At 46.6% G+C, this 27,356-nt stretch overlaps 2 protein-coding genes and 1 long non-coding RNA gene across 6 annotated transcripts in view; 2 read left to right on the forward strand and 1 right to left on the reverse strand.

Annotated features, from left to right (window-relative positions):
- The window catches only part of LOC100399060 (doublesex- and mab-3-related transcription factor C1), a 149,475-nt gene that overhangs the window by 59,710 nt on the left and 62,409 nt on the right, over window positions 1-27,356 (forward strand). The window contains exon 1 of one of the 4 annotated variants that reach the window (XM_078362979.1): window positions 21,183-23,078. The exons of the other annotated variants lie outside the window; for them this stretch is intronic. The gene's annotated coding sequence lies outside the window, so the exon portion shown is untranslated. Of the gene's footprint in view, window positions 1-21,182; window positions 23,079-27,356 lie in introns of those variants that run through there. 4 annotated transcript variants of the gene reach the window in all.
- LOC144576471 (protein FAM236D-like) lies at window positions 21,451-22,206 on the reverse strand. Its single transcript, XM_078362982.1, has 3 exons — window positions 22,114-22,206; window positions 21,760-21,935; window positions 21,451-21,605 (listed from the first exon to the last, which is right to left on the reverse strand). Exons 1-3 carry the CDS (start codon window positions 22,147-22,149, stop codon window positions 21,578-21,580), a joined length of 240 nt encoding a protein of 79 aa, XP_078219108.1. The 5' UTR covers window positions 22,150-22,206; the 3' UTR covers window positions 21,451-21,577.
- LOC144581033 (uncharacterized) lies at window positions 23,105-24,595 on the forward strand. The gene is made up of 2 exons (XR_013531563.1): window positions 23,105-23,818; window positions 24,393-24,595. It is a non-coding gene; the product is annotated as an uncharacterized LOC144581033 (long non-coding RNA).

Consider the following 27,356-nt stretch of genomic DNA (forward strand, 5'->3'; position numbering starts at 1 on the left):
GGGTGAACTTCTCCTGTCAGTTCGTGAAGAACTATCTCATCGTTTTTAACTTCTACACAGTGTTCTAGGTGATATGCCATACTTCTTTAACTGCTTCCACACACAAGGACCTTTCACATTTTTCCCCCAACTTTTAAAGTTCTCAAAAGTTTTTCCAATATCCTTGTTCACAGAGGATGTGTCACTCTAGAAGAGATACACAGAAATGGAATTTTGGCACAAAACTCTACAAATATTTGAACCCTGAGCAACCATTGATAAATGGATCTGAAAAGAGGTGGGACCAATTTATTCTCTCAGGAGCAGGGTAGGATAGTGTTCATTGTCCTTCACCGTCGCTCTTGACGTTATTCGTTCCTTTAAATATTTGCTAATCTGGTGGTTGATATATGAAAGGTTTTGAGACAAAGTCTTCCTTGCAGAATCTGTGAGAGTCCAGGGCTGGTCATGCCAGGGCGGGTCATGTTCGACATACTCAGATGCCACCTCCAGTGGACCAGTTGGGGAGAGGCCAAGAAAGGCATAGCAGAGCACAGCAGAGAGTGACAGGAGGAAGTTTCGGGGTCCATGAGAAGGCTCAGAGAGGGCACCCACTCAGCCCTGGGGGTTGTAATGGAGTCAGTGGAGGCTTCCCAGAGGATTAGACGCCTGAAATGCGTGAGGAAAGAAATTAGTCAGGGAAAGGGAGAGGAGGAACAGCACTTGAAGCACAAAGACCAGGCCACTGAGGTGATTTTGGAAACTGCAAATAAGCAGAGCCAGTTTCTATTCTGTGCACTTGTAGCAGTCAAGGTTGGCTACCACGAGGCGGTGCAGGATTAGAAACGTGTGTCCCAGTGGAGTCCCTGAGTTCCTCTGCTGCAGTTCTCTAGAATGAGTGTGCTCGGTCAGGGGCTAGCCTGAATTCCAAGGTCCGGCCCTTGAAGATCTTCTGGGTTGCATCAAGGCCCTGGCCTAGAGTTTCTGAAGTCTGTCATGGGACTCAAGATACTGAGATATATATATCTATCTATCTCTCTCTCTCTCCATATATATATGTGTGTATATATATATATATATATATATATATATATATATATTTTTTTTTTTTTTTTTTCTTTTTCTTAAGGACCTAGCCTGGGAGACTCAAGTCAGCTGCCCACCCATTCTGTAGCCCTGGGCTATGAAAAGAGGCAATTTTAGGCAGGGTGTGATGCCAGTGGTGTCATGAAGTATCTTAGGGAATAGTGAGGGCAACCTTAGAGGATGCTGAGAATACTTGCACTGGGGCTCATGGGAGGCATAAGAGCCCCCAGGACAGCAGTGCCATCAGGTGACTTGCAACTAGGCAGTTGGCTGACACAGTAGGTAGCTGTGAATGTAGCAGTCCCCTAAGCCACAGGGTCACTGAATGCGTGAGAAGAACAAGAATTTGAAGATCATTTAGCCAAGGATTTCAGTATGTCGATAAAGCAATGAAAGCTCAGAAAGGTATAGCAACTTGCTCAAGGTAACACAGAGAAAAAATGTGTCATTATGCTGAGACAGTGAAGTGAGGACACTGTGACAGACAGATGAAACCTGTCTTCCCCTGGACCTGAGAGGTTCTAGAAACCAAGACTCTGTGCAAATGGGTCATCACAGCAAAGCGCCTGAGGAGGTTCATGGCAGCCAGTTCCCGATCAGCAGCAGTGGTGTGCCTCTGAGGATGTAATGTGTGAGGCTGTCTTGGTGCGTGAATCAGTCTCTGGTGGGTGGTGAACACGGGGCTCTGGGACTGGCGCTCTCTCTCTTTCTCTGTTTCTCTCCGTCTCTCTGTCTCTGTCTCTGTCTGTCTCTCTCCTCTCTCTCCTCTCTCTCTCTCTTTCTCCCTCCCCCCCCGCTCTCGCTCTCTCTCTCTCTCTCCCTCTCTCTCCCCCCCTACCCCGTGTTCTTGTGTGTGTTCTAGAAGTGAGATCCTTTTGTCACCAAGCCCTGCTCTATTAAATCCCATTAGGACCACTTGGGTTTCGACAGCTGTTTTCCAAGTCATGGCCCCTTGTAAACCCACTGGATTGGTTGGAGGGTGCTATCATTGCAGCCAAGGATCCTCCCTCCAAGCCCAAGGGGAGGAGGGAATAAGGTGGCCTCAAATCTTGTCCCCTGGGCCTGAGCCCCTTAAGCTGCAGTGGCAGCTTCATCCATGTCTGTGTCCCACACAGTCTCACATCCCTTGCTCTTCCTATGTTCAGGCAGTCCCGATTCATTTCTGGACTGGAGGAAAGGCCTCAGCACCTCCAGGAAGGCAGGAAAACAACTGGCTCATGCTGGGAGGGAGGCTCTGGGCTCCAAGTTGGAGGAAATAAAAGGGATACTTCTCACCCTTATCCCAGGTCAGAGAGTCTAAGCACAGCAAAGCTTTAGTGGACACATGCTCATTGATTCATTTTCTTCAGTAAAGATTTATCGGTGCCATGCTGTACGTAAAGCCCTGTGTCCAGGTACTGGCTGTTCCAGGACTAATGAGGTAGAGCTCCTGCTCCAGAGATGAGAGTCTGGGTGAGGACAGTCAAGCAAATTGACCTGCCAGAGGTGGCAGTCTAGCATGAAAAATGCTACGATAGAGAAGAGTACACAGTGTGTTCGTCAAATATTTCATCATACAGATAGGGAAATGGAAGCTCAGAAAGGTATAGCAACTTCGCCAAGGTAACACAGAGAGAAAATGGATCACTGTGGTGAGACAGTCAAGTGAGGACACTGTGATTGGGACTGGCATAGTGGAGGGGAGAAACGTTACCAAGGGAAGAAGGAAGGGTTCTTTTTTTGAGGGTAGGAACATCGGAGATCAAAAGGACAACTGAAAGGCTGAGTAAGGAAATGGTGGTTCCAGAGGAGAGCCATAAGTGCAAAGGCCCTGAGGCAGGGCGGAATCAAAAGTTATTTGGGGGGTTACTGAAGGCAAATTTTAGCCATGATGTGGAGAAAGATGAGGCTGTAGGAGAGGAGCAGAGTTGAGATGTCCAGATGGAAAGTCTGAGGGATGAGAGACACTGTCCTGCATAGAAAGCGGCTCTTACCGAATCATCTCATTTGGATCCAGGTGGCATAGCAGGAAGTCTCCATTGCTGGTCCAGGATGAGTCCCGGGCTCCCGTCCCTGTGTAGTTTTCTACAGTGCGTACGCTGGGCCTTCTAAACACACCAACGCTAGGGCATAATGGTGAGGTCAGAGTGATGCCCACTCAAGCTGTTCCCTAGAAGCCAGTGACCGGATACCATCCTCTGTGATCGGGGGAAGCTGGCAAACAGTGCATAATGAGGACATTGATATGGGTTCATCTAGAATAAAACCAGGATGACATAAAGAAGGTCTGGGTTTCTAGTGGGTGGGGGAGGGAAATGAGTACAACGAGGCAGAATTGTGGGGATAAGATATTGGAATCAGGCATCGGTGAGAGGGGAAGGCAGAGAAAGAGAGAAAGTGAGGAGAGGGGGAGGAAGGGAGTGACAGAGGGAGGGAGGGATGGGGCCAGGGAGAGAGTGAGGAATCTAGGGAGGGAGGCAGAAGAACATTAGGCCCTTTACATAAGGGATATGGCCGATGGGCTGCAATCTGCTGGGGCTGCCTCTCTCACACCAGAATTTTTGGAAAAGTATCCACTCTGATGTGCCTCTCTTCCTGGAGAACAGATGCCTTTGTCCTACATGCTAGGAAGATAATTTTCCTGCACGGCGTTTGGATTTTTGTTTTTGCTTTTTGCCACTGGAATGACCCGGAGTCGCTGGGGAGCTTCCAAGAGGAGGATGCAGGGTCCCAGATCAACTATATCACTCCTCATGGCTGCCACATACTGAGGGCCTCATACACTTCGCCGTGTGAATTACGTAAGCTGACACTTATCTTTCCAACAGTACTGCAAGTTCAGTGTCAGTCAGATTTCACAGAGGTGTAACCTGGGGCCGGAGACTTCGAGATATTCGTCCAAGGCCACATAGATATTTATCGACAAAGCTGGGACTTGACCCTAGGTCTGACTAAAATGTGGGTGCACCGTGCACCACCCTGGCACCTGCGAACCCCTCCCAGCCTTAATCAAGCCTTCTGTGTCTTGCACCCAGTCCCTAGCCCACAGATCCTCCCCCTGTCTTAATTACTATTGATTGCTGCATTAAAATCTACCACAAACATATCAGCTTAAAACGATAAACAGTTTTAATCTCAGAGTTCTGTGGATCAGGGATCTGGGTATGGCTTAAATGGATCCTCTACTTCCGAGTCTCTCCCAAGACTGGCAGCCCAGGGGCAACAGTCTCATCCGTAGGCTCGACCAGGGAAGGATGGACTTCCCAGCTCACCCATGCGGCTGTTGGCAGGATCCAGTTCCTCATCTGTAGGCTCAACTGGGGAAAGACTGACTTCCAAGCTCACTCATGCGATTGTTGGCAGGATCCCGTGGGTTGCTGGCCTGAGGACCTCAGTTTGTCTGTGGCTGCTGGCCAGGGACTTTCATCAGCTCCTCGCCAGCTGGCCTTCACCATCTGGGCGAGCACACGTGCAAGAAGAGCCTGAGGGAGAAAACGAATGCCAGCAGGTCGGAAGTCACAGTCTTGTTATAGCCTAAGCATGGAAATGAGACGCCATCGCCTTTGCCAAATTTTGTTGGTTAGAAGCCAGTCACTAGGTCCAGCCCACCCTCAAGGGGAAGGAATTCCATAGGGGCATGGGTACCAGACGGGGGGATCCTTGGAAGCCATTCTGGAAGGCTGCCCACCACACCTGCTCCTGCACCCACTTCAGTATACTGAGCCCCTTTGGGTATCAACTGCCTTGACGGAGCAAATGGTTGATGGGCCACCTTGGACTGTGCTACGTGGCCTGAATCTATCTGATCCCACCTCTCTTCCAGCAGGCCCAGGACTCGAGTCTGCCCGGCCTTGCGTTCCTCCCCATCCCTACCAACTACTCCCGGTCACTGAGCCCATGGGACGTCACAGCAGCTGAAAATGGACCTTCTCCCTGTGACTGAAGCACATACCCATCAGCCGAGTGGGACTGGGACCCAGGATGGTGCTCCAGACCTCTCCTAGTAAAACAGAGATGAAGAGCTCAGTTCACCCACTGAGACAGGGCCCACCTCAGGAGAACATGGGTATAGGTGGGAGAGGGCTAGGTCCAGAGTTATCTGTGAAAGCTGCTGAGATGTTCTTGCTTTTGCCCTCTGGGTTGGGATTCTGGGTAGAATCTTCCCATGTTCTCCAGCAGGCATCAGAGAAACATCTCTAAGGCAACGTGGGAGCACCCATGCCGGAGAAAGAGCAGCTCTGAAGCTGCGTGGAGACCCAGAAGTGTTCAGACGTCTAGGATGGGAGACCTACGCTAGGGAGGAGAGGAGTGAGGCTACATCGGGGATGCTTTCTGTGCCTCCATAATGTATTTAACTCAAAGGCAGAGAGACATGTGAAGCACATACAGATAGGAAAGCATTTTTAAGTAGGATGCTGGCTGCTGTATTCTTCTGGTTTTCTGTAGGTTTGAAATATTTCAGTGGTACAATACTCTAAAAGTAGAAAACAGAAGAGAAGGAGGGGCGCTCAGGGACCCTGCACTCCATATTTCCCAGGTGTGTCTCAGAGCCAAATGCATCAGGTTGCGGGGGGCGGCATGGTGAACTTGCGAGTTTCCTAGGAACCCAACAGTTCCATTAGGCTGTGGGGATTGGGACCGCAGGTGGCTGGACACCCACGGCAGAATCTTAGCCAGGAGCAGACCCATCCCAGAGAAGCCTGGGCTTTTTCCAGTTTTGGGAAGCACCCACCAGACTCAGCTCTTCTCCCTGCTGCTGTTTTCTTGCCATACTTATCAGGAGCAGCTTACAAAAAGACACGGTGTGATAGTGAGAGATAAACAACCTGAGGTGATGGATGAGGTCATGTGCTGGAGGGGCTCTCTCCAAGGTTGGGGTCGGGGTTGCTGTGGTCAGATTAGAACCTAATGCCTCTGAAGCCTTTCCTGTGGATTCTTCGACATCTTCTCTCCTGACCTCACCTCTCTGCCCCTCAACTCACAGCCCTCCTCCCCGGCCCAAGGGCTATCCCTCAGTCACTGCCCATCAGGCACCCTACATGAAGTTTTTGAAGCCAGTAGCACGTTTACTGTCCATCAACCACTGTGCTATTTCAAAAGTGACTCGGGGATATGCACTACCTACCGCTCCAAGACACAAGGGCAGCAATCCATATGGCTAGGTCCCCTGTGCCTAACTCTCTCCACAACGACCCCCTGCCCCGCTACCTCCACTGAAAGACACAAACCACAAATCACAGGAGGTGGATGTTCATGTGGAGAGGGACATCAAATATCATACCACTGAAAGAGTCAAGTGTGCCAGCATTTATTTCAGGCCCACTGGGGCGAGCAGGGGCACAGGGCAGCAGAGGGGGCTCCGTCACCATTCATGGGTCTGTGTCTGCGGCTCCCATGGTCTCAGTTTCCGAGTGTCCAGTATCCTCCCCTAGGGAGGAAAACAGAGTGACAAGTGGACCCTTGGGAGCCCTGGGGATTCTGGCCTGGCCTGAGGTTCTCTTGGTGGAACAGGAAGGGGAGGCCACTGGGCTTGGCGGTGAGCAGTGAGAGAGGTGGAGGCTCTCACTGGAAGCACTTGGTGAAACACGCCAGGGCCCCCTGGAACCAGCTCCTCCAACACCCTCGCAGAAGAGCAGATTCTCTGGGCAAGCCTGTGCCACTGGATAGGTCCTCTATGGTGTTGGCAAAATAAATGAAGGGCATAGTGTCCTTAACTGAGCCAGTCCTGTTCAGGAAAACAGAGAAAAATCATTCTAGCCAGCACTAACATTGCTTCCTTTATTCATCGAGTGTTTGCTGAGGGCCTGTTATGTGCACACCAGGCTCAGTTTCAGGTACTGCGGATACAGCAATGAACTCTAGAGATCCAGATCCCAGATCTCCTGGGGCTGACTATCTGCCATGCTGGTGGGAAATCAGGCTCACCATGTCCTCAAGAGTTTGCTCTTCCTTGGGAAGGCCAAAAAATGGAGCTGCCCACCTTGCAAAGTTGAGGGCACCAGTCTGGGGGATGCGGCTTTCTCTATACAGTCCCAGCTCAGGACTCAGCGAAGTTCATGTTTTCTGAGAAGTGCGACGTACATGTGGTGTCTGAAAGGACTTATTGTCAGAGCCTGGCAGAACTCTTCATTGTGCTGGGCCTCTGGCTCAGGGCCTGTCCCTTGTGTGAAATTCCATCCCCGTGTCCCTGGCCTGGATCTTCACCCTCCCCTCCTGTAGGTGAGTATGCTCTTTTCAAGCAGTTGATACATTCTCATAAACTCCCTCAAGTGCTGAGATGCCTCGTTACCTAGCATCGTCGCTTTCTTTTCCTCTCTCCCGGCTCTCCCTTGAACCCACTCTAATCAGCTTCCAGCCCCACCACACGACTCTCACATAGATGATTAAATGACTAATTGAAAGTGATGGTTTCTGATTTCCATGCTACTCTACTTATATAAGCCTAAAGACTTAAGGAAAGATCTATTTTGTACATTGTTAACTTTAAGGTTTACTGAAATTCAAACCGGGGTACTTGCCAATTATATTTTCCCCCCTCACTAGCTCCATCTTCATGTCAAGAAACTCAGTGAGTATACAACCCTGAAACTAACCCTGAATTCCCAATGAGCAGAACCCCAGCATTGCCGGGTGATCCACAATCAAACTCCAGGTTTCTCCTCTGTGCATTAGTGGAAGCCAAGGTAGGGCGCTCGAGGGAAGCATGGATGTAGAAAACTGTGTCTCACGGATCCCGGAGTTTTTTTAGCTGTAATTTTTGATTCAGACTGCTCAGTCAAGACTCAGGCTCAGCCTATGGGAGCCTTCCAAGGTCCTGGCCTTGAGGATGCCCAAGGTTTTGTCCCGGGCTTGACAGAGCCCTTTTAGAACCCTGCGATGGGCCTTGAGACAGTGGTATCTGAGCCCCCAGGGCTCTGGTCTAGGAAGCATCAGTTTTCCCACCCTACTTCTAGTTACAATTGGTGTCAGGAGGAAAAAAGAATTTGGGGATGCACCATATCGTAAATATATTAAGCTGTTCAATCCCTGACAAATGGCACTCCAAATGTGGAGTGCACATTTGGTGCACAGTGTGAATCTGCGCCAATTCACACTACCAGCGTCAGAACGTCAGTGTATGACACCCGATTTGCATCATTACAATTTTAAATGTTTGTCAAGTTGCAGTTTGAAAAGTGGAATCTCAATTGTTATCTTAATTCCATTATGACTTGTGATGTGGAGCGCCTATTCCTTTCATAGTGGCCATTTGTATTTCTATAAATGGCCTGCTTAGATTCGTTGTTAGCTTTTCTACTGTTGTTTGTTCTCCCATGCGTTTCCTGAATTGTCTCGTCAGAGTTACCTGTATATTGCAAATATGATTCTTCGGTCTGTTATAATTGAAGAACATGTTTGTTCCCAGCCTCTCACTTCTGTTTGCAATTTAATTCCTGTGTCTTCTTGTATGGACACTTTTCATTTGGGGTGTTCATACCGGCTGCTTTACTCAGGCCTCACCACAACCATGCGAGGTTGTTAATGTTTACCTCAGTTTTCTTTTTGTTTGGTTGGTTTTATTGGCATTTAATGAATACTTATTGAGTTAGGTGTCAGAGATACTCTACACACGGGAGATAGAATCACCACAGTTCAATGTGCCAAGAACACACTGAGGGCTGGTGGCCCAGTAATGAGCTCTACCCTTACAGAGCTTCCCACCTGTAAGAGTTCCAGGCACACTCTTAAACACTTTATTTCTCATTCACGATTTAAAAATGTATTACTTACACATAATTATACATATTTATGGGGTACCGTGTGATGTTTCAACCCCTGTATGCATTGTATAATCATCAAGTCACGGTAATTACCATATCCATCACTTTAAACATTTTTCATTTCTTTGCAGTGTTAACATTTAAAATCTTCTAGATTTAAAATCTTGAAGTATACACTCCATTGGTATCTTCTATACTCATTCTACTGTGTAATAGAACTCCAGAACTCATTCTCTCTGTCAAACCATAACTTTTTACCCTTTACCAACCTCTCCCCTCGCCCCACATCCCCTTCCCTCTGCAGCCTCTGGTAACCAGTACTCTAGTTTCTACTTCTATGAAATCAATTTTTTTTTTTTTTTTAAGATTCCACATATGAGTGAGGTCATGTGGTGTTTGTCTTTCTATGCCTGGCTTATTTCACTTAGCATAATGTCCTCCAGGTTCATCCATGCTGCCTCAAATGACAGGATGTCATTTTGTTTTATGGCTGGATAGTATTCCATTGTGTATACCAGCCACGTTTTTCCTTACCAATTCATCCGTAGATGGGCATTTAGGTTGATTCTATATCTTGGCTATCGTGAATAATGATATCATGAATAACGAGGCATCAGTGAACACAGGAGCACAGATGTCTCTTCAAAGTAATAATTTCCTCTCCTTTGGATATATACCCAGTAATGAGATTGCTGAACCACACAGCAGTTTTCTTTTTAATTTTTTGAGGAATCTTCACACTGTTTCCCATAATGACTGTAGTAATTTTCATTTCCGCCAACAGTGCGTAAGTGTTCCTCTTTCTCCACAGCCTCTCCAGCATTTGTTACTTTTTGTCCTCTTGATAACAGCCATTCTAACTGGGGCAAAGTGATATCCCATCGTGGTTTAGATTTGTATCTCACTGACGATTGGAGATGTTGAGTGTTTTCATATATCCGTTTGCCATTTGCACACCTTCTTTTAAGAAAAGTCTATTCAGGCATTTTCCCCAATTTCTAATTGAATAATTATTTATTTTGCTATTGTTTGGGCTCCTTATGTATTCTGGATATTAACCCCTTGTCAGATGCATAGTTTGAGAATACTCTCTCTCATTCTGTAAGCTGTCTCTGTTACTCTACTGGTCGTTTCTTTTGCTGTGCAGATGCTTTATAGCCTGACATAATCCTGTGTGTCTATTTGTGCTTTTGTTGCCTAGGCTTTTGAGGCCTTACTGAAAAAAAAATCCTTGCCCAGTTCAATTTCGTGAAATGTTTCCCCTATGCTTTCTTCTAGTAGTTCCAGAGTTTCAGGCCTGACATTGCAGTCTTTTAAGCCATTCCGATTTGACTTTTGTATCTAGTGAGAGATAGGGGTCTGGTTTCATTCTTCTGATTGTGAACATGCAGTTTTTCCAGCCCCGTTTATCGAGGAGACCGTCCTATCCTCCAGGTAGGTTCTTGGCTCCTTTGCAGAAAATCAGTTGGCTGTTAATGCTTCGATTTATATCTGGGTTCCCTATAACGTTTTATTGTTCTGTGTATCTGATTTGATGTCAGTGCCCTGTTGTTTTGGTTGCTTTTGTATATTTTGAGGTCAGGTAGCGTGTTGTCTCCAGCTGTGTTCTTTCTGCTTGTGATTGGCTTGGCTTTCAGCATCTTTTGTGGCTCCATACCACTCTTAGGATTTTTTTTTTTTTCTGTCCAGACTGTCATTGGTATTTTGACAGGGATGTCATCAAACGTGGAGATCACGATGGTTGATACAGACATTGCAACAATATTAATTCTTCCATGAACATGGAATCTCTTTCCATTTATTTCTGCCCTCTTCAATTTCTTTTATCAGTGTTCCACAGTTTTCACTGTAGAGATCTTTTGCTTCCTTGCTTAAGCTTATTGCCAGGGATTTTATTTTTTATCTGTTGTAGCTATTGTAATTGGAACTACTTTCTTGATTTCTTTTTCAGATAGTTTACTGTTGGCAAATAGATGTGCTACTGATTCCTGTACGCTGATGTTATATTCTGCCGCTTTGCCAAATTCACTTGTTCTAACAGTTATTTGGTGGAGTCTTTAGGGTTTTCTCTACGTAAGTCTATGTCAGCTGCAAACAGGGACAATTTGACTTCCTCTTTTCCGGTTGGATGCTGATATGGTTTGGCTGTGTCCTCACTCAAATGTCATTTTGAATTGTTGCTCCCATGATTCCCACGTGTTGTGGGAGGGACCTGGTGGGAGTTGATCAACTCATGGGGGCGGTTTCCCCCATACTGTTCTTGTGGTAGTAAGTCTCACCAGATCTGATGGTTTTATAAGGAGTTTCCCCGTTCACTCGGCTCTCATTTTCTCTCTTGCCTGCCGTCATGTAAGATGTGCCTTTTGCCCTCCACCATGATTGTGAGGACTTCCCAGCTACGTGCAACTGGGAGTCAATTAAGCCTCTTTTAAAAAAATAAATTACCCGGTCTTGGGTATGTCTTTATCAGCAGCGTGAGAACAGACTAATACAGGTGCTCTTTACATCTTTCTCTTACCTAATCGCTCTGGCTAGAACTTCCAATACTAAGTTGAATTTAAGCGGTGAAAGTGAGCATTCTTTTCTTGTTACAAATCTTACAGAAAAAGCTTTCAACGTTTTCCTATTCAGCATGACATTAGCTTTGGGTTTATCATATATGGCCTTTATTTTGTTGAGGTATGTTCCTTTTATACCTACTTTGCTGGGAGTTTCTATCATGAAGGGATGTTGAAATTTTTCAAATGCTTCTCAGCATCTATTGAAATGGGCATATGGATTTCGTCCTTTGTTCTGTTGATGTGAGGGATCACTTTTATTACTTTGCACATATACTGAACCGACCTTGCATCCCTGGGATGAATCCCACTTGATCATGGTGGATGATGCTTTTAATGTCCTGCTAGTGTTTGGCTGAGGGTTTTTGCATCCATGCTCGTTAGGGATATTGGCCCTTACCTTTCTTGTTTTGTTGTGTCCTCATCTGGTTTTGGAATTACGGTAATGCTGGCCTTGTAAAATGTGTTTGAAAGTATTCCCTCCTCTTCATTTTTTTTTTTTTGGGAAGACTTTGAGAAGAAGTGGTACCAGTTCTTTCCATGTTTGGTAGCATTCACCAGCAAAGCCATGAGATCTTGGACTTCTCTTTGATGGGAGAGTGCTTACTCCTGCTTCAATGTCATTATTCCTTATTGTTTCTGTTCAGGTTTTCTGTTTCTTTTTGATGCAATCTTGGTAGGTTGCATGTGTCTGGGAATTTATCTGTTTCTTCTAGATTTTGAATTTCCTGGCAGATAGTTGTTCACAATAGTCTCTTATCATCATTTCCATCCCTGTCGTGCCAGTTGCAATGTTTCCTTTTTGTCGCTGTTTCTATTTGAGTCTTCTCTCTGCTTTCCTTAGTTAGTCCAGCTGAAGATTTGTCAATTTCTTTATCTTTTAGAAAGCTAACTCTTTGTTTTTTAGATTTTTTAAGTTGTTCTTAAAAATTCTCTACTTAGTTTAGTTCTGCTTTGATCTTTGTTATTTCTTTTCTTCTGCTAACTTTTGTTTTTGCTGTTGTTGTTGTTGTTGTTGTTGCTGTTGTTGTTCTTTTTCTCGTTCCTTGGGGTGTAACATTAGTTTGTTTATTTGAGATATTTCCACTTCTGGTATGTAGTCATTTATTGCTATAAAGTTTCCTCTTAGAGCTGCATTTGCTGTATCCCATAGGATTTGGCGTGTTGTGTTTCCATTTTCATTTGTCTCAAGGAATCTTTAAATTTCCTTTTTAATTTCTTCATTGACCCATCCATTGTTCAGGAGCATGTTGTTTCATTTCCATGAATTTGCCCAGTTTCCAATGTTCCCTCTCTTATTGATTTCTGGTTCTATTCCATTGTGGTCAGAAAACACTCGATGTGATTTTGATTTTTAAAACTTTGTTAAGAATTGTTTTGTGACCTAACCTATGGTTTATTCTGAGGAATGTTTCATGCGCCGTTGAGAAAAAAAATGTGTATTCTGTGGCTTTTGGATGGAATGATCTGTAAACGTCTGTTAGGTCCACGGGGCCCAGAGTGCAGTTTAATGTCGATGTTTCTTGGTTAATTTTCCATCTGGATGACCTGCCCGCTGCTGAAATTGGGGTACTAAATTTCCTCACTATTACTGTATTATGATCAATCTCTCCTTTTAGGTCTTTTAATATTTTCTTTACGTATTTAGATGCCCTGGTGTTGGGTGCATATATTTATAACAATTATAAATAAATAAATAAATAAATAAATATTTTTTTACCACATATATTTACAAGTGTTAAAAATATATATTTACAATTGTTAAAATATATATATTTAACAATTAAATATATATTACAATATCTATTGCAGTTGTCAAAATACATATGTATCTTGTAATATGTATCACTATGTATATTGCAACAGTTAAAAAACATATATATATATATATCATACATACATACGAACACACATATACTTACAATTGTTATGTCCTTTTGCTTTATCAACCTGTTTAACATCATATAATGGCCTTCTTTGTCTTTTTCTTTTTATGGTTCTTCACATAAACTCTATTTTATGTGATCTAAATAGAGGTACTCCCACTCTGTTTTAGGTTCCATTTGCACAGAATGTCTGTTTCCAACCCTTTGCTTTCAGTCTATGTGTGTCTTTGTGGGTGAAGTGAGATTCTTGTAGACAGTATATAGTCGGGGCTTGTGTTTTTAGCCACTCTATGTCTTTTAATTGGAGAACTTAGTTCATTTACATTCAAGTTTATCATTGACAGGTAAAAGCTTAACACTATCATTTTGTTACTTGTTTTCTGATTGTTTTGTAGATCTGTTCTTCCTTTGTTCCACTCTTACTGTCTTCTTTTGCTGTTGTGTGTTTCTCTCTAGTAGTAAATTTTGATTCCTTGCTATTGATATTTTAGAGTCCCTATTATAGGTTTTTACTTTGTAGTTACCATGATGAGACTTACAAAATATGTCTTATAATTACAATATAAGTTATTTTAAACAGATAGCAGTTTAACTTTAATCACGGGAAAAAGGAACAAAAACAAACTCTACACTTTAACTCATCCGCCCCTCCACACTTTGACTTTTTGATGTTTCAAGTCACATCTTTTTATATTACTATCTCTTAACCAATTGTTGTGGTTATTACTATTTTGAACAGTTTTGTCTTTTAGGTTTCATACTTAAGATATGTTTGCCAGCCCTCAATGACAGTATTATAGCACTGTGAATTTGTCTGCTTTCTTACTATTACCAGTGGGTTTGATACCTTCAGATGTTTTTTTCTGTCACGTGTTAGTGTTCTTTTCTTTCAGATTGAAGAAACCCCATTCGCATTTCTTCTTCCTTTCTTCCTTTCTTTTTGTCTTAGAAAGTCTTTTTCTTTCCTTTATGTTGGAAGGATAGCTTTGCTGAATACAGTATTCTTGACTGACAGTTTTTTCCCCTTTATCACATTGAATGTATCATTCCTCCCTTTCCTGGCCTGCAGGGTCTCTGCTGAGAAATGTACTGAAAGCTGTACTGGTGATCCATTGTGTGTGATATGTTGTTTTTCTCTTGACGCTTTGAGCATTTTTCTTTGCCTTCTATTTGTTTAAATAATTTGAATATGGTGTGCCTTGGGGAATTTGTCTGCAGGTTGAATTTTATTTGTGATCTCTGAGCTTCCTGTACTGGAATGCTATGATCTTTCTTCAGATTTGGGATATTTCAGCCATTACTTATCCAAATATATGCTTTCTAGACCTTGTGCTTTTCTTTTGTCTTCCTCAGCAATTTCTATTATGCAGAGCCTAATTTTCTTGATGATGTCTTATAATTCTCAAAGGCCTTCTTCCCTCTTTTAAAATGCTTTTATCTTTTTCCTCCTCTTTATATGTTTTATCTTGGTGCTTACAGATTCAGTTTTTCAGTTCAGTTGCTATAGTCTCTATTTCAGGACTTCGGGATTTTTAATCCTTTTTATTTCCTTGTCACATTTTTTGTTTTGTTCCTGGATTGTTTTAGACATTTTATTTAGTTGGTTATCCAGGTTGTCATGTAATTCCCTTAACTTCTTTAGGATTATTCTGAATTGTCTCTCAGACATTCCCTAGATCTTCAGTTTTTCTGGGTCTGTTACTGGAGTTTTGTTGGTTTCTTTGGGTGTGTCATATTTCATGAGTTTTCACAATCCTTGTCTCTTTATATTGATGTCTGTGTGCTCGAGGAGATGGCCACCTCTTCCAGGTTTTGCAGCTGTTCCTCGGTGGTGTTAAACCTTTGCTACTTAATATTGGAACTTAATCCCTGGCCAGCTATTGCTTTCAGTCTGAGAAAGACTTATTTTGAGCACTGGAACTTAAATGTTAAACTGGAACTATATTGCTGCCCTGCCACTGCTTCTTGGTTGGGGGACGAGTTAGGTGAACACAGGACCATTACTGACAACGTTTTAGTTGTTTCCAGGTCAAGAGAAGGCTCCACGTGATCACGTGGGCTTAGCGGGAAATCTGGCCAGGGATTTGGGCCTTCCTGTGCCCCTGTCCGTGCTATGGTTCTGGCCAGTCCCTCAGCACTGGCTTGCCCACTGATGGCGGCACAGAGCGGCTGCCAAGATCCACGTGAGAGTTGCTGTGATCAGTGCACCCACTTTCTGTTCCCAGTTCACACCAGGTGTTTCAGCTCTCTTCTGGAACTCCCAAGGATACCTGTGGGATAGGACTGGAGGGGACTTCCCATGAAGATTCTCAGACTGGTGGGGAGATCACATGTCCACCTCCAATTCCCTCCTCCCACCTCAGAAGTTGTGGGTCTAGAGAAATTCTCTGTGAGTATCATTATGCTGGTTTGGGGGAGGAGGTGGCACAGTCTAACATGACTGTTGTTCCTCTTACCGGTTGTGGCTTTTCTCAATTTTGTCATCCTAGTTTCTCCCCCAAGTTCTGGTGAAATCAGAGTGGTATTCTTGTCTTGGATTAATTTCTAGTTGTGCATTTGTGGGAAGAGTGGTACTGTGGGATCATCTGTTCTGCCATCTTGCTGACATCACTCCTCCCCTTTACCCCGGTGTTCGAATGCAGAAAGCAAGGCTAAGAAAAGGTGCAGGGGTTTGTTCCCAGATTCTAATCCAAGATCACAACCGATGTATGCCTGACTGGAAAGCTATGCAATAACGTGGGCCCATGCCAGGCTATAGGCCAACATTAAAGCCCCATTCATACCTGCCCCCTCCTAGACATTGAGGGAGCACAGCACATAGTGGAAGAAGCCTTCTTTTGTCCTCAGAGGAGTGTGCCTACTTCAAAGCCCACAAGAGAGGGTATGGAAGAAGAAGGTACTTAATAATGGACCTGCTGGACAGGACACTGTAGTGAGGGTCGGGAGATCTGGGGACCAGGACAAGACCCACCACTAACTGTGACTTCGTCTAAGTAACTTGCTCTCTGCTGGACATGTCTCTAATAAACAAATAAGAGTTCTGAGCCACTGTTGCAGGTGTCAGAGAGGTGAGTTCATTGACCCCAGCTGGGATAAAGGGAGAGGGGGTGAGATACACCTCTGGCAATCATTTCAGCAGCCTATAGCCCTTATCAATGCAACCTCTCAGCCTTAGCAGCTATTGCTAGTATCATCATGATTTGCATGTAAATGACTGCTGCTGGATGATGATCTGGGGACAAATGGCACCCAAAGCTTATCCCAAAGGGCCTGATCTCAAGGAAGCTGATGGATGCTGCCTCTAGGCCTGCTAGAACACCAGCTGCTCTGTGGAGGGGGCATCCTTTGTAATCTTCACAACCCCTCCGTGAGACTCTTGCTTTCCTGCCCCCACGAAGAGTAATAGCATCAGTCCTTTGCAACCAGCCAGGACTGCTGTGAGGAGTAATGAGAAAGCTCCAAACAGCTCTGGAAGATACTAGAAAGTGAGTTGCACCTGCTATGTACCCACAAAATTAAACAGCAACAACAACAAGAGAGGAGCATGATGCAAGTCCAACAGATTACTCATCTGGACAATTGCAGGAAACATACCAGAGCTGTGCATTATGAGGTAAATGGTCATCGATATTACTACTAATCATTAAATGCCCACTGGTGATACCATTCCCAGTGGAGTTACAAATGCCACCCAAAGAATCCATAGCTCCTGTCCTCTCAGTAGATATGGGAAGTCGTGGTTACTGGGGACCAGGCTTTGCCTGGCATGCCCCTAAAGGTTTTAGCCTATCTCGTCCTCACAGCAAGTAAATAAGATAAGTCTATCTCCTGCCTCTGGGACGAGGCTGTTCACCCTCCCCTCACAATGCCCAGAGGACATTGAGGAATAAGTAAACCAAGGCCAAAGCCTCCTAACCCATGCTCTGTGATGTGTGCCAATGGTTTATGATGTCTCCACAATACAGCTCTTGTCCTCCCTTAAGTGGTCAATTAGGGCCTGGGACAGCCTACAGATAGTACCCAACATGGTTAAGCACCACCCCTTTTGAGCCTCACCTTTACACCGCACACCAAAACATACATGTGTTATCGTGTGTGTATAAAAACTCCAAACCAAGCCAAAACAAGAAGAGGATGTGTGTAATTTTCCTGAATGGGGTAGAATTCTGGTTATCTCCTGTGTAACTGCCAAGTGTGTTCAAGGTAGCTTCTCAGCAACGCATCGGCAGTATGAATCTCAGCAGAACCCAAGACCAGACCCGACTTCTTCAGTCTTTCACTGAATCCTCCTCCTTCTCCTCCTCCTGTGGTGTCGATCTTGGTCAATGGTACCCCAGGGCCACAAGTCACTCAAGCCAGAAGCCTGGGTGTCATCCTTGGCCCCTCTCTGGACCTTGCCCCGGGCCCACCTCCAACCTAGGACAGCACCATTCTATCTATCCTATGAAAAGCATCTGCCAAATAATGCCACTGCCCTTCGCACCCTCTTCCACTAACTTTCTGCACAAACTTTACAACCCACGAGTGAGTGAGTGAGTGAGTGAGTGAGTGAGTGAGCTTTCTTTGGGTACAATTTCTCCCAATGGCCATTGATTTTCTGTGATTGAGACTAGGGGTGTCTGAAGATGGCCAGTGAATGAATAAAACTGATTGGCAGGGTCATGGAAACAAGCAAGGCCCACATTGAACCTCACTGGCATGATCTCATTACACTTCCTCGTGCTGGAGTCCCAGGAAAGCCGAGTCCCTCTTTGTCATCAGTGCAGGGAGGATGGGTCAGCCTTTTGTGAGAGTGGTCTTGGAGAGTGTGCTCTCCCTTGGTATGGCTTAAAGAAACCGCCCGCCGTGCTATGTTGAGGGCACCACTCTGGGGGTTCCAGCGAGACGGCAGCTTTCCCCCTACAGGAAATAAAACAGATGAATGTGATTTGATGGGACCCCTTGAGGTCCCGACGCTCATTTAGTCTTTGTCTGGAAGGCCCACCATTAGGCTCCATGTAGGAGACCAGTAGTCTTCTGACTGCTCTCAGGAGTACTCTGGAGGTCTGTATAATTACCTCAGGTGACCATGGGGAGCACTGGAGGAGGGGCACAATGGGTGCAGTTTTTTTTCCCCCATTGGGTCACGCCATCATTTTATCAGTCAAAACGATTCCCCAGTGGGGTGCAGTGTGGGAAGAGATTGGGCGGTGAGTGGCTGGAACTGTGTTCAGGCCCCCTGTGACTTGGGAACCCTGACTCCATTCATGTACAATGTCCCCATCACCAAGAGCATGGGCTGTTACTCGCAGTCGATCGGGAACCCCGCTCCCCCCAGATTTCTAGTTGGGGACAGTGGCTCTTAGACTGCATTGGTGTCTTGGAAGGGTCCTTGCCTCAGATCAACCAAGGACTGTATCCTGGCTCCCTCTTGTGCTGGAGATGTGACCTCAGAATGGTGATCACACAACTCACCTTGATCCAGATGGCGGGAGGATAAAACGAAAGCATGTGAAGCTCCTGTAACACAGCAGGCTGTGTAACATTTCACGCAGCTGAGGACAAGTGTTGCTACCTCCGTAAGGTTACCCAGGATTCACAGGAACATAGCACCAGAGAGAATGAGAGCGGGTGAGGCAGAAGAGTAAGTTATTCTCTTGCTCACTCGCACAGTCCAGTGGTCTTCTGTTCACCAAAAGTGCTCGGTGATCCTGGGGCAGTGGGATTTCTGACCCCACATCTTCTTCTGAGGCACTGTTCACTTTACTGACCTACCTGAGACATCCCTCAGGCACAGGGATTCTCAGGTGATGTAAACGCGGGTGAGGGGGAGGTGTAAGCGAAGGAGGAGAACTCATGACTTGGGCACAGTCATATTTCAGAAACAAAGGTGTAGAGCTGATGACCCATGCCTTTCCCTACTGCTGACCTATCTTTCCCCCTTCCTGCACGTGATTGCCCTGTACGTATGCTCAAGTGGTTCATCATGCAGTGGGTAATGGGGCCTGCTCTTGAGATGCACGAGCATCTGTTTTGTGTCGCCATAACAGAATACATGAGACTGGGTGATTTATAAAGAAAAAAAATGTTATTTAGCTCATGGTTCTGAAGGCCGGAAAGTTGAAGGGCATGGCCCCGGCTTTGGGCAAGGGCTTGCGTGCTGTGTCATTATGTGGTGAGGAAGGTCAAGGGGGAAGCGGTCACATGCAAAGAGAGAAAACCTGAGGGCCATCCTGGCCGTATAACAACCTACTATCTTGGGCACTTTGTCCATTCCGGCAAGAACTTTTCCAGTCTCACCAGCACAAGAACTCACTCACTACTGTGAGGAGAGCACCAAGACATCTACAAGGACAAAGGTGGAGCCCTCATGACCCAAACAACCTCCCACTAAGCCTCACCTCCCAGCACCACCACGTTGGGGATCAAATTTCAACATGAGTTGAATCTCCTGTGTGTACGGGGCTGGCAGAGGAAAGCATCTTCTGCTGTGAGGCTGCAGGGTCCACTGGCCTGGGCAAAGGGGAAGCCAGGGAAATACACCTGGTCCATCCACGCCAAGAGGGCCTGAGGTGGATGATGGCAACTGGAGGTTGAATCAGCAGTGGAGGTATTCCTTTCAGGAGATGTTGGGGGGTGCAGTGTGTGGGAGTCAGTCAGCATCTGGTGGGTAGTGGGCATATGGTTCTGGGCAAAGCAGACCTGGACAATGTCAGGATCAGATTGGAGAGCCCTGGACGGGGTGTAGTGCAGTGGGGAGAGGGGCTCTTCGTTGCCATCTCTGCCACTTGGGTTTCAAGTGTGACTGCCGAGTTGTGCCCTATCCACCAGACTTCTCCACATCATTTCTTGTTTCAACAAGTATTCACATCCTAAATGCACACACACAAGCACAAGCATGCCCATGCACATGCATGCACAGACTCTCCCTGACACTCCTTTACAAGTGCAATGACTGAGCTCGTGGTTATGACAGCAGCTATGAAGGAACAAACACCCAACAGGTCCCCAGCCCTCGGGAGTTGGAACTCTGCTCCTCTTTTGGACAGGGCTAAGCCCCACGCTGTGATGTCCTAGGAACTTTTGGAGAAGCAGCCATATGCACCTGAGCCTCCCCTACTGAGTTAGGGCCCAGCTCAGGAGGACAGAGGCATTGTGGGGAGACAGGTGGTACCTGTGCTATCGTAAAAGCTGCAGAGACATGGGATCTAAAGAACTCCATCAGTCTATAATTAAGAGCTTTGTCTGTTCAGTACCTATGGGTCTCACCGTGGCTGTCCCCACGGATGTAGGAAAAGGGCTGTGGGATTTCCAAATGCTGTTGCCTACCTGAACCTTACCCCATCTGGATTTCATTTGCACCTAAAGGCCCTGGACCGCTGAAGAACCAAAGGGTGAGTAATTCACCCGGCAGGCCCTATGAAAGCATTTATTTTCCTCCCTTAGCATTGTGCAGAGGACTACAAGAGATAGGGGAGTGGGAGAGAGTATTTTGGTGTTCCTGCGTCCTAGTTAGGCTTCTTGATACTAAAAAGCACATCCAGTATCTTTGTCCATTTACTTCGGGGATTCCTGGTGTTGCAATTTCTAACAGGGCCTCCTCCATGGTTGTTAGTTAACAGGGACAATTATGCTCCAACCCCCCTTTCAGAATTTTCCCGCTGATACTGTGTTGCAACATGTATCAAGGTCACCTTAGGAAGGCAAAAGAAAAAAAAAAAATGAAGCCCTCATCTTCTGTAAAGGAACAATGCATAGTTGGAGACGAGGTCGCCTGTTGGAAGGGCTCTCTGTCTTGCGGTGGGGCAGGGGGGCTTGGGAGCTCTCTGTCAGTACAGGGGTTAACGCCTTTTCTGAGATCCACAGATTCTTCCTCCACATGACCCTCCCGCCTCCGCCTGCAAACACCGCCCAGTTTTCCTCAGATATGAAGACCGTGTGCACTGCTGGGGGGAGAGAGACGTTACTCCGTCCTCATTCCTGCATGTAAGTGCCCCACCAGGGTCAGAGCTGCCAGCTGTGGAAGACTCACCGTTGGCTGGCCACAGCCCATTGCCACCAGGACCCAGGAACAAGCAGCGCTGCCTCGAGGAGGAGGGCGGACAGCCTAACAGGGCTAAGGGAGATGCTAGCTCTCTCCCTCCACAACCCCACCGCCGCGAAAGTTGACCACCCCCAGTTCACCCGACTTGTTGAAAGTTACATCAAATGCCACAAAGCGAAAAACAGTCAAGCGTGCCAGCGTTTATTTCAGGCCCGGTGACCGGGACACCGCGGGCGAGCAGGGGCATGGAGCAGCAGAGGGGGCTCGGTCGCCGTCCAGGCCTTTGTGTCTGTGGCTCCGGTGGTCTCAGATTCTGAGTGTCCGGTGTCCTCTCCTAGGGAGAAAAGCAGAGTGACAAGTGGACCCTTGGAAGCCCTGTGGCTTTCTGGCTTGGTCTGAGGTTCTCTTGGTGGAACGGGAAGGGGTGGCGGATGGGCTTGGCGGTGAGCAGTGAGAGAGGCGGAGGCTGGCTCCCAAGGAGCTCTCACCTGAAGCACTTGGTGAAACACGCCAGGGCTCTCTGGAACCGGCTCCTCCAAGACCCTCGCAGAAGAGCAGGTTCCCTGGGCAAGCCTGCACCACCGGATGGGTCCTCCGTGGCGTCAGAGGCAACAGCCAACTCCTCAGGATCTTTCTGTGGCCCTTTCACATTCTGAAAGACAAACTAAAGAGCCGGCTCCTAATGGCCCCTCCCATCCCCGGCTTCCCTTACCCCCTCCGGCAACTGTTGTGTGCCTCCCCCGGCCCTCTTCCAGGGGCTGGGGATGCAGCAGTGACCTGCACAGACGAAAGTCCGGCCTCCTGGAGGACATTCCAGGACAATGGAGGGAAGCCAGACTCACCAGATCAGCAGGTGGAAGGAAGGGAGTGAAGATCATGCTTCCCAGAGTCTGTGATGTGCCAGTGGGGACCAACACGGCTTCGTTGAAGACACCGGTGAAGCTCGTCACTCTGCTGGGTGCAAAGAGGCCGAGGGCCTGCCCCCTCCACGCCCCATTCAGCTCCTCTGCCCCTGCCCCATCGCCCCTCCCTCCTCCAGCCTCGTGCTCCAGTAGTGGATACATTGGTGGTATGTCACGTTCCCTCTGTTCCTGTGTCTCTTACTCCCACGCCTCCAATCTTTCTTTCCTGTGCTTCTTCCTCCTGGCCCTCCTAGCAGGCTTGAGCCACGGTTCTGCTAGCTGAGCAGAACAGCCCTGAAGGTCCTCCTGGAAAGAACACGATGTGTAGAGGTCTTCTGGCGGTAGCTCATCTTATTTGGCAATGAATGGTTCATTGCATGTCAAGGTCACACAGGGTCCTAGTTTGCCGTGAGCAGGAGCATTCCAGTTTTAAACCTTAAAGGCCCCTGGCCCGGGAAAACTCTCCATCCCAGGCAAACTGGGACAGTTGGTCATCCTACTTGATTCATGTGGGCACTATTGCGACATTAGCGTGAACTGTTTTTCTCACATTTTACAGTTGAACCTTGTAGATGAAATTGTAAGAGTGATTCTGATACATAAGACGTCGTCATTTATGAGTAATGGATGTGCATTGAAGGCTCTTTGTATCTTCATAGGGTGGAGGTAAATGCAGCATTATGTGTTTGCCCCCTGAATACACATCCACTAAAAAACTATGATTGGACCTCAGCCATCACATCTGCTCTTGGGGTGTCACAACAGAGTTCTAGGTGGACCCAGAGTTGCAGAGACAAGGTCAGGGGAAGGAGCCGAGAAAGAGGTTAACAAGACCACAGATGCTGCAGATGGGATTCACACGAAGATGTCCTTCCCACCAGCCAGGCCATCGCTGGCCTTGTAAGGTAATGAGATTAGTAACGTTAGAGGTGTTGAAACACAGCCCGGGTGGTCACTTGTACACTATGCCGCAGAGAGGAGAGTTCAAATGGTTCCAGACAGCCCTGAGATTCACAGGATTCCTGTGTAAATCAGAGGTAAAGAGCCCTTAGCTTTCATGTGAATGCATAATTCCCTCTGATGTGCACAGAAATTCTCACCAAAATCTTGTGAATTTCCAGCAAGTGTTGCGAAATACTTAGAAACTCCTCCAAGAAGTGAGCAGGTCTTGTCTGTCCTATCTTCCTTTTCTCTCCTTGAGTCTACTCCAGTTGGGTTTCCTCCTCCACCACTCCACTGAAACTTAGGAGGTAATTGAACATGAACCAATGAGCAAGTGAAAGTAATGTTTCTTATAGTTGTATGTGACTAGCTATGTGATTAAAATGACCAAACTGGCAAGTTGTGTTTAAATGCTTAATAAAAGCTAGGTTTACATTGTTAACTTAAAAAATGAATAGAAATGAAGACCCAGAAAGCTACACTGTCATCTCTCAGCACAACTTTCATTCTCACATAAAGAAACTCATTTTCTAAGTAGGAAGGTTGTTCCGAACTGCCGGAGATTCCCAGGAATGAAGGCCCAGGTTTTGTGGAGTTTTCATCTGTCTCCTTGTAGACGCAGCCATCTGCCACCAGGTGGCAGAACAAGACGAGAAAACTGTGCCCCACGGAATCCCTGAGCCCCTTCTGCTGCAGTTTTTGAGTGAGTTTTCTCAGGGGCCGGGATCTGTCCCGGGGAACCATCCCAAGGTCTTGCCCTCCTAAGATATTCCAGGGTGTACCCAGGGCCTGGTCCGGGGTTTCTGACGTCTACGATGACGCTTAAGGCAGTGACAGGGATCAGCAGGGCCTCCGGGCTAGGAGACTCAACTCACCTCCTCATTTAGTAACCCTGGGGTGTGGCAGTAGGTTGCTTTAGGCAGGACGAGGGGCCAGTTGTATCTGTCAGTATGTCAGGGTAGTGACATCTGTGATTCTGCAGGGACATTTGGACAGCAGGGAATCAGAAACGCGGGAAAGTGAGGGTCAGCAACCGAAAACCTTGCCAACTGCTATGGACTGAATTGTGTTCCTCCACCCCGCAATTAGTGGTTTGAAGCCCTGACCCCTAATGGGACTGTATCTGGAGCTAGAGCCTTTAGGAGGGAATTGGGGTTACATGAGGTCATAAGGGTGGAGGCCTGCTCCGACAGGATTAGTGTCCTTATGAGATGAGAGGCCACAGAGCTCATTGTATCTGTCAGTATCTCGAGGTAGTGACAACTGTGATTCTGCAGGGACATTTGGACAGCAGGGGTGTCTCTTCCTCTCTGCACCGCATGCACCCAGGAAAGGCCGTGTGACGTCTTAGCAAGAAGTAGGCCAACCATGAGGAGAGCCTTCACCAGAAACCAAATCGGAGAGCCTTCACCAGAAACCTTGATCTTGATCTTCCCACTTGGCAGAACTGTGAGAAAATAAATGTCTGTTGTTTAAGTCACCCAGCCCGTGGTATTTTGTTATGGCAGCCCGAGCGGACTAATACACCAACCTAGAGATTCTTCAAAGAAATGAGTCCCGGGCTGGCCCAGAAGGCCAGGCTGCTCAGTCCCCGGAGCCTGATGGCAGGTGAGGAGGACAACCCTGCCCAGCCCAGTCGCATTTTCTTTTCTTTCTGAGTCTCCTTTGAGAAAATAAGCTGCCTCGGTGCAATTGCCTTGAAGGGACGCAGAGTTCTGCAAGGAGTCAGGGAGGGGCTGTGAGTGACGGTGATAAGACCCACCCCCGAACCCCCACACCCTGCAGATGGATGGGATTTATATCAAGAAAGGCTACCATGTCAGTCCCCAGCTTTATGCCGTGTCTCCCTCAGCTGAGATTTAAACGAGTATGTAGGGATTCAAGAAAAAGTTGATTTTAAAATTTGGAACGGATATTACAGGGAGGAGGGGTCAACTGGATTTTGCCAGCCCTGAGATTGAACTGGATAAATTACAGGTAAATTATATGTGTGAAAGCACTGGGTACATGAGAGGATCTCAACACAATTTTCTTGGCTTGCAAGCAAGTTTCGCAGAAGCTCCTGCAAGAGGGGAAGTGACTCTTCTTATTATTACGAATCGCAACAGTTTCTTTTATTAAAGACCTGTTTACAATATTGTCTTAGTTACGCAAATACAGATGATAAAACAATAGTCTCCTTTGTCCACCCCTCTCCATCTCTAGCCCCCTCAGCAATGGTTTAATGTGTTTCCTCGAAAATTCCTCAGTCAATGCATTTACACGCACATACATACACTAATAGAAACATGTGCTTGCCTTTCGTGGGGTCATAAGATACATATTGGCTCATGATGCACGTATTGTGTGGCACTTGATTTTTGCGTTTTACAGCAAGTCTGGGTGAACTTCTCCTGTCAGTTCGTGAAGAACTATCTCATCGTTTTTAACTTCTACACAGTGTTCTAGGTGATATGCCATACTTCTTTAACTGCTTCCACACACAAGGACCTTTCACATTTTTCCCCCAACTTTTAAAGTTCTCAAAAGTTTTTCCAATATCCTTGTTCACAGAGGATGTGTCACTCTAGAAGAGATACACAGAAATGGAATTTTGGCACAAAACTCTACAAATATTTGAACCCTGAGCAACCATTGATAAATGGATCTGAAAAGAGGTGGGACCAATTTATTCTCTCAGGAGCAGGGTAGGATAGTGTTCATTGTCCTTCACCGTCGCTCTTGACGTTATTCGTTCCTTTAAATATTTGCTAATCTGGTGGTTGATATATGAAAGGTTTTGAGACAAAGTCTTCCTTGCAGAATCTGTGAGAGTCCAGGGCTGGTCATGCCAGGGCGGGTCATGTTCGACATACTCAGATGCCACCTCCAGTGGACCAGTTGGGGAGAGGCCAAGAAAGGCATAGCAGAGCACAGCAGAGAGTGACAGGAGGAAGTTTCGGGGTCCATGAGAAGGCTCAGAGAGGGCACCCACTCAGCCCTGGGGGTTGTAATGGAGTCAGTGGAGGCTTCCCAGAGGATTAGACGCCTGAAATGCGTGAGGAAAGAAATTAGTCAGGGAAAGGGAGAGGAGGAACAGCACTTGAAGCACAAAGACCAGGCCACTGAGGTGATTTTGGAAACTGCAAATAAGCAGAGCCAGTTTCTATTCTGTGCACTTGTAGCAGTCAAGGTTGGCTACCACGAGGCGGTGCAGGATTAGAAACGTGTGTCCCAGTGGAGTCCCTGAGTTCCTCTGCTGCAGTTCTCTAGAATGAGTGTGCTCGGTCAGGGGCTAGCCTGAATTCCAAGGTCCGGCCCTTGAAGATCTTCTGGGTTGCATCAAGGCCCTGGCCTAGAGTTTCTGAAGTCTGTCATGGGACTCAAGATACTGAGATATATATATCTATCTATCTCTCTCTCTCTCCATATATATATGTGTGTGTATATATATATATATATATATATATATATATATATATATATATATTTTTTTTTTTTTTCTTTTTCTTAAGGACCTAGCCTGGGAGACTCAAGTCAGCTGCCCACCCATTCTGTAGCCCTGGGCTATGAAAAGAGGCAATTTTAGGCAGGGTGTGATGCCAGTGGTGTCATGAAGTATCTTAGGGAATAGTGAGGGCAACCTTAGAGGATGCTGAGAATACTTGCACTGGGGCTCATGGGAGGCATAAGAGCCCCCAGGACAGCAGTGCCATCAGGTGACTTGCAACTAGGCAGTTGGCTGACACAGTAGGTAGCTGTGAATGTAGCAGTCCCCTAAGCCACAGGGTCACTGAATGCGTGAGAAGAACAAGAATTTGAAGATCATTTAGCCAAGGATTTCAGTATGTCGATAAAGCAATGAAAGCTCAGAAAGGTATAGCAACTTGCTCAAGGTAACACAGAGAAAAAATGTGTCATTATGCTGAGACAGTGAAGTGAGGACACTGTGACAGACAGATGAAACCTGTCTTCCCCTGGACCTGAGAGGTTCTAGAAACCAAGACTCTGTGCAAATGGGTCATCACAGCAAAGCGCCTGAGGAGGTTCATGGCAGCCAGTTCCCGATCAGCAGCAGTGGTGTGCCTCTGAGGATGTAATGTGTGAGGCTGTCTTGGTGCGTGAATCAGTCTCTGGTGGGTGGTGAACACGGGGCTCTGGGACTGGCGCTCTCTCTCTTTCTCTGTTTCTCTCCGTCTCTCTGTCTCTGTCTCTGTCTGTCTCTCTCCTCTCTCTCCTCTCTCTCTCTCTTTCTCCCTCCC

Source organism: Callithrix jacchus, chromosome X (assembly GCF_049354715.1).
Source record: "Callithrix jacchus isolate 240 chromosome X, calJac240_pri, whole genome shotgun sequence".
In the NCBI taxonomy this organism is placed as follows: Eukaryota; Metazoa; Chordata; class Mammalia; order Primates; family Cebidae; genus Callithrix; species Callithrix jacchus.

Excerpts from the sequence above, each read along its gene's own strand:
- LOC144576471 (XM_078362982.1), bottom strand. The coding sequence starts at position 22,149 with ATGATCTTCACTCCCTTCCTTCCACCTGCTGATCTG. Across the intron at positions 21,936-22,113 it reads TCCTTCCACCTGCTGATCTG|TTTGTCTTTCAGAATGTGAA; the intron begins GTGAGTCTGGCT and ends CCGGCTCTTTAG. Across the intron at positions 21,606-21,759 it reads TGTTTCACCAAGTGCTTCAG|GAGAGGACACCGGACACTCA; the intron begins GTGAGAGCTCCT and ends TTTTCTCCCTAG.